This window comes from Peromyscus eremicus, chromosome 17 (assembly GCF_949786415.1).
Source record: "Peromyscus eremicus chromosome 17, PerEre_H2_v1, whole genome shotgun sequence".
NCBI classification, from domain to species: domain Eukaryota; kingdom Metazoa; phylum Chordata; class Mammalia; order Rodentia; family Cricetidae; genus Peromyscus; species Peromyscus eremicus.
In genome coordinates, this window is record NC_081433.1 from 54,226,930 (window position 1) to 54,232,929 (window position 6,000).

Below are 6,000 nucleotides of genomic sequence, written 5' to 3' on the forward strand. Positions count from 1 at the left end.
TCTTCCTCTTCATAGCTATTTGTATTATTGATCCTGCCAGGGTTTATATTCGTGAGATGTAGGCACCACAACAAATACTTCTGCATACTGTGAGGAAAAAGTGTAATGATAATTGTTCGGGTGGAAGCTCCACCTTAGCTCCCCTCCCCCATCTCTCTCTCTCTCTCCCCAAACCCTGCTTCATCTCAGAAAACCTGCCAAATGGCAGCTCCTCCCCCAGAGATACTCAAAACCACACCTACAGGGTATTTAAACTGTCCCCCAGAGAAAGGTCGTGTGGTTTTTTCGGTCTTTTCTCTCTGCCTCCTTTCTGGTGACCAAAAAAATCATCTGGGAGTGATTTACTAATTAAAACTGGACTTTTTCTTAATTAAATTTGATTTGGATTATTGTGTCAGCAGAGAGGCTTAATATCGGGTACGGAAACTTTTCAATAATTTTAAAGAAAAAGCAAGAAATGTGTTGTTCCTTTTTAACAGATTTTAAAACAGGAGTCAGATGGAAGGTTGGTCTTTTTAAAAGATATCATTTTTTTTTATTTATTTTTAAATATTTTAGTTGGTGTGTTTGTGTGTGCACTCACACATATGATGTTTGGAGGGGTGGGTATTGCACCCCAGAAAAGAATATCAGATCCCTTGAGGCTGAAGTTACAGTCAGTTGTGAATCACCTGGTGTGGGTGCTGGGAACTGAACTTGGGTCCTTTAGGAAGGTCAAAACCACTCATCACTGCTGAGCCATCTTTCCACACCATTTTTGTTTTGAAATATGTGGACATGTTTGTGCCTGAATGTGGGTTTGTGCACATGAGTGGAATGCCAAAAGAAGCTGGAAGAGGGCACTCGATCCCCAGGAGCTGGACTTGGAGGAGGCTGTATGCTGGAAACTTGAATTCTGGTCCTCTAGAAGCGCAGTATGCACTCTTAACCACTGACCATCTCTACAGCTGTCCACTTCCAAGGTTATTCTTAACTGTTTAACAGATGTTCAGAGGTTGTCACTTCCCAGTTCACCACACTGGAGTGTATTGCTCTGTTTACCAACTCTCTTATCTTGTCTCTGACATCCATGCACCTACGGTGTCCACCCAAGGCCACCCAAATTTGTTAATCTCTACTTTTTGCTGATAGTCAACAGAAGTAAATAAAGAACCTTTTCCTATTTGTAGAAAACCTCTGACTGGCTCCAGAACAATCTCTAACTCAAGTCACACACTCTTCCAAAACAATCAAATTATTGTAATGCTGCCCTAAAAGTTCCTGGTTGATCTTATTTCCCTGACAGACACTTCTAAAGTAGGAAAATAAAACGATTTATCATTTATTTGTTTGACTTTTAATCTAAGTGATATTTATGGCCATATTGGGTAATCCACTATTAAATGGCGATGCATGCTTCATACTCTAATGATCAGTAATTGTGTACTTTGAAATATATTTTAAAATATTAAAACACCTAATGAAAATAGTTAATAACTCATATTATATATAAACTTTCCAGATGTCTTAAAAATATCAGACCAATTTATAATAATTTTACAAATAATGTAGGAAATGCTATTTTCTATGTACTACTAAAAAATCCATATATTCTCACAGAATGGCAGGAGAGATCCACACTCATTATCTAGAGTATTAAATTTCCAAGACCAAATTCTTTGCTTAAGAAAACTGACCTTTACAAATGTCAAAAACTTATTACCTTAGAAAATGTTGTGCCACAATTTAAATGAATGGAAAAATTTGGGAGTTTGAAAGAAATGCTAAGTAGTTCCGATTTCTCTCACGCCTACCCCTGCACTGGAATGGGGTGCCATAGTTCAGTTTATACTAATGTGCTTACCAGCTCTGTGGGGTGGAGTTCCTCAGCCAATTATGAGCTTCCAGAGTTTCATTCTCCACTCTCCAACCAGCCCCCTCTTGGTTTGCTACTAGAAGCTGTATTTTTCTTCCTAATGTACATCTTCTTTTCTGCAGCCCTAGCCTATGAAACTTCCATTTTCTCTTCTTTTTTTTCTAAAAAGATAAGCAAAGATAAACACAGCTGATCTTTTGGGGACTTGTCCAACTTCAACATTCCTTCATCAAGTCTTAGAATCTTTTCTGTCAGTCTTATTTATATTAACACGTGCCCTTTAAAATGGAGACAGCAGGGGCTGGAGAGACAGCTGAGCAATTGAGAGCTGGCTGCTCTTCCCGAGGACCTGGTTTCGAGTTCCAACACTCATAGTGCAGCCCACAACCACCTGTCACTTTAGTTCCAGGGGACTGAAGGTCTTCCATGCAAGTGGTGTACAGACACACAACCAGACAGAATACCCATACACGTAAAAATCAAATTACTTTTAAAATGGAAATGTTAGAACTAGGTAAAAGGGCACCATAGTAAAATATTTTCCCCCCAAGGCATAATATACCAGTATATTATTTATTATTTATCCTATTTTGAACTTCTGCCTTAAGGATAGGTAAAGTGATATTTAATTATTTTTAATAATGTTGAACCTGAAAGTGAAAAAGTAAACATTACAAATCCAGAATGGGGGGTGGCGGAGGGGGGGGGGGTGGCGGGGCGGGGGGGGGGGGGGGAAGAGCTGGGGCATTGTGACGCTGTGCAAAACAAAGCACCGGCGCCTGCGCAGACTTCCCTCAACGGTCGCGGATCGGGTTGAGAAGGGACCTGCTTTCTTTGCTCCCTCCCGGGCGACCTCGCAGCCCGCCTGCAGCCATGGCCATGGCCAGCGGTGCCAAGGTGGACCCCGACACCCTGCAGGTGCTTCGGGACGTGGCCAACCGCCTGCGGATCCACTCCATCCGGGCCACGTGCGCCAGCAGCTCGGGCCACCCCACGTCGTGCTGCAGCGCGGCCGAGATCATGGCCGTGCTCTTCTTCCACACCATGAGGTACAAGCAGACCGACCCAGAGCACCCGGACAACGACCGCTTCGTGCTCTCCAAGGGCCACGCGGCGCCCATCCTCTACGCCGTCTGGGTGGAGGTGGGCGGCCTCCCCGAATCGGACTTGCTCAACCTGCGAAAAATCCACTGCGACCTGGAGGGCCACCCCACCCCTCGGCTCCCGTTTGTGGACGTGGCCACGGGGTCCCTTGGGCAGGGCCTGGGTGCTGCCTGTGGAATGGCTTACACCAGCAAGTACTTTGACAAGGCCAGCTACCGCGTGTTCTGCCTCATGGGGGATGGCGAGGCCTCGGAAGGCTCCGTCTGGGAGGCCTTGGCCTTTGCTTCCCACTACAGCTTGGACAATCTCGTGGCCATCTTCGATGTGAACCGCCTGGGGCAGAGCGGCACCGCGCCCCTAGCGCACGGCACGGACGTCTATGAGAAGCGCTGCCAAGCGTTTGGGTGGAACACCTACGTGGTGGACGGTCACGACGTCGAAGCTCTCTGCCAGGCCTTTTGGAAAGCGGCCCAAGTCAAGAACAAACCCACTGCCCTGATTGCCAAGACCTTCAAGGGCCGGGGTATTCCAAATGTTGAGGATGCGGAAAACTGGCATGGGAAGCCCATGCCGAAAGACAGCGCTGATGGAATTGTCAAGGTAATTGAGAGTCAGATACAGACGAACAGAAACCTCACGCCAAAGCCCCCTATTGAAGACTCACCCCAGATCAGCATCGCCAGTATAAAGATGACCTCTCTGCCTGCTTACAAGCTGGGTGACAAGGTAGCCACCCGAGAAGCATGTGGCTTGGCTCTTTCTAAGTTGGGCCACACCCACAAAAGAGTTATTGTTCTAGACGGTGACACGAAAAACTCTACTTTTTCCGAGATATTCAAGAAAGAACACCCCGAGCGTTTCATAGAGTGCTTTATTGCTGAACAGAACATGGTAAGTGTGGCACTGGGGTGTGCCACACGAGGACGGACTATTGCTTTTGTTAGCACCTTTGCCGCCTTCCTGACCCGCGCCTTTGATCAGATCCGAATGGGAGCCATCTCCCAAACCAACATCAACTTTATTGGTTCCCACTGCGGGGTCTCTATTGGAGAAGATGGGCCTTCCCAGATGGCCCTGGAGGATCTAGCCATGTTCAGAAGCATTCCCACCTGCACGGTTTTCTACCCAAGTGATGCTGTCTCCACAGAACACGCTGTGTATCTGGCAGCCAACACCAAGGGAATGTGCTTCATTCGGACCAGCCGGCCAAAAACTGCGGTTATTTATGCTGCACAAGAAAACTTTGTGATTGGACAGGCCAAGGTGATCCGCCACAGTGCAGATGACAGGGTGACGGTTATTGGAGCAGGAATTACTCTACATGAAGCCTTAGCGGCCGCTGACAAGCTTTCTCAAGAAGGTATTTTTATTCGTGTCATTGACCCATTCACTATCAAACCTCTGGATGCCGCCACCATTATCTGCAGTGCCAAAGCCACAGGTGGCCGGATCGTCACTGTGGAAGATCACTACCGAGAAGGTGGCATCGGGGAAGCTGTTTGTGCGGCTGTCTCCAGAGAGCCTGACATCCTGGTTCATCAGCTTGCAGTAACGGAAGTGCCGCGAAGTGGGAAACCTAGTGAATTGCTGGACATGTTTGGAATCAGTGCCAGACACATTATAGCAGCTGTGAAAGATACCTTAGTGAAATGAGCTGGCCCTTTCTTAATACATCAAGGCTGTTGGCTTTGGTCTTAAACACTGGTATCTTCGTGTTATATTGATGTCTGCTTTTATATAAAAAAAACTAATATATATATAGTTCTGTTGTTTTTAAAGCATCACTGTGTAGTACCTTCATTTCTAATAATATGAAAAAAAAAACCCTTGAGCTAACTTTCTGTTAAACTGACAAGTGCCACTCTTGTTTTTCAGTTGTTCAGGTGAACCACACATTTTTAAGTTACAAAATAGACAACAAAGCCACCTAATTACAAAGTTTTCTGATAAGACTATAATTAACCAACTGGGGTGAGGATAATGTGGATAATGCAGCTATAAGTGTTCATCAAATGTGTATAGTTTTCTCATCAATTAAGGGAATATGAATTAAATTGTAGATTTCATTAGCCCAGATCCTGAAGCAAATTTGAGTATTTGCATAATGGCATTGCCAGGCCACGCCTTCTCGTTTCTGGGTGACATTTGATGATGGAATTTCCTCGGCAGTTTGCCCGCTTCAGTCCCTTTGGCAGGGACAGCTCTCTCGAGAACCACTTTTCTATAAAGAAACGACTAGTTCCAGTTTATTACATATTAATGTGTTGTTTTGTGAAAGTGGTCTTTGTTTTTTTATTGTTCATCTTCTGAGAATAATAGATGTGATAAAGAATTTTAAAATGAGCTGTTTGATGTCTGTTGTGTGTATGTAGCTGCCTTCTCCCTGATATAGCTATGGGTATGAAGAAACTTGTCTCTAGCTCGTAGGCAAGAGAGGCAAAGAGGTCGAGGCTGGAGATAAGTCAGTAAGAAATGATGGGTTAAAAAGAAACCTTTAGTTTTATCTTCATAATATCTTTGAAGTGCAAAAAAGAAATCCCAGTCCAGAAAATTAAAACAATTAAAAAACAGAAACAAACAAAACCCCCCAACAAGCCTGAGTTCAGCCCGAAGCTGTAGTAGCATTTGAGAAGTGCTCCGGAGTGGCCGATAATACATCATTGCTGCCTCATTGACCCTTTTCATGTCTTTGGAGACCTAACCACCTGGCACTTGTTGGAGTTATTGATGGGGTAAGGAAATCACGATGCTGGAATTGGAGAAACAGAGTTCTGGTGTTTCTGCTACTGCCCCACCCCCTTATCTTTCTTCTTAGGATAATCACTCCTCTTTGCCTACGATTTTTAAGATAATTTTGAAAAATAGTTAACATAAGAACATTGTAAATTTTAGAGAGTGTAGAGATGAAGGTTTGCTTCACATTTCACCCCTCACACATGTATTTGCTTACATGTAATCTGTGACTATGGGCCTTCTACTAGAACCACCTGAACCCAGTCACAGCAGATAGCACATTTACCCACAAGTGCAGTGGGTGCTAA

General features: G+C 44.6%; 1 protein-coding gene across 1 annotated transcript; it reads left to right on the top strand.

Moving 5' to 3' along the window:
• The first annotated feature begins 2,631 nt into the window (after positions 1-2,631).
• Tktl2 (transketolase like 2) lies at positions 2,632-5,302 on the top strand. The gene has a single exon (XM_059244681.1). It carries the CDS (start codon positions 2,729-2,731, stop codon positions 4,610-4,612), a length of 1,884 nt encoding a protein of 627 aa, XP_059100664.1. The 5' UTR covers positions 2,632-2,728; the 3' UTR covers positions 4,613-5,302.
• Positions 5,303-6,000: the final 698 nt, after the last annotated feature.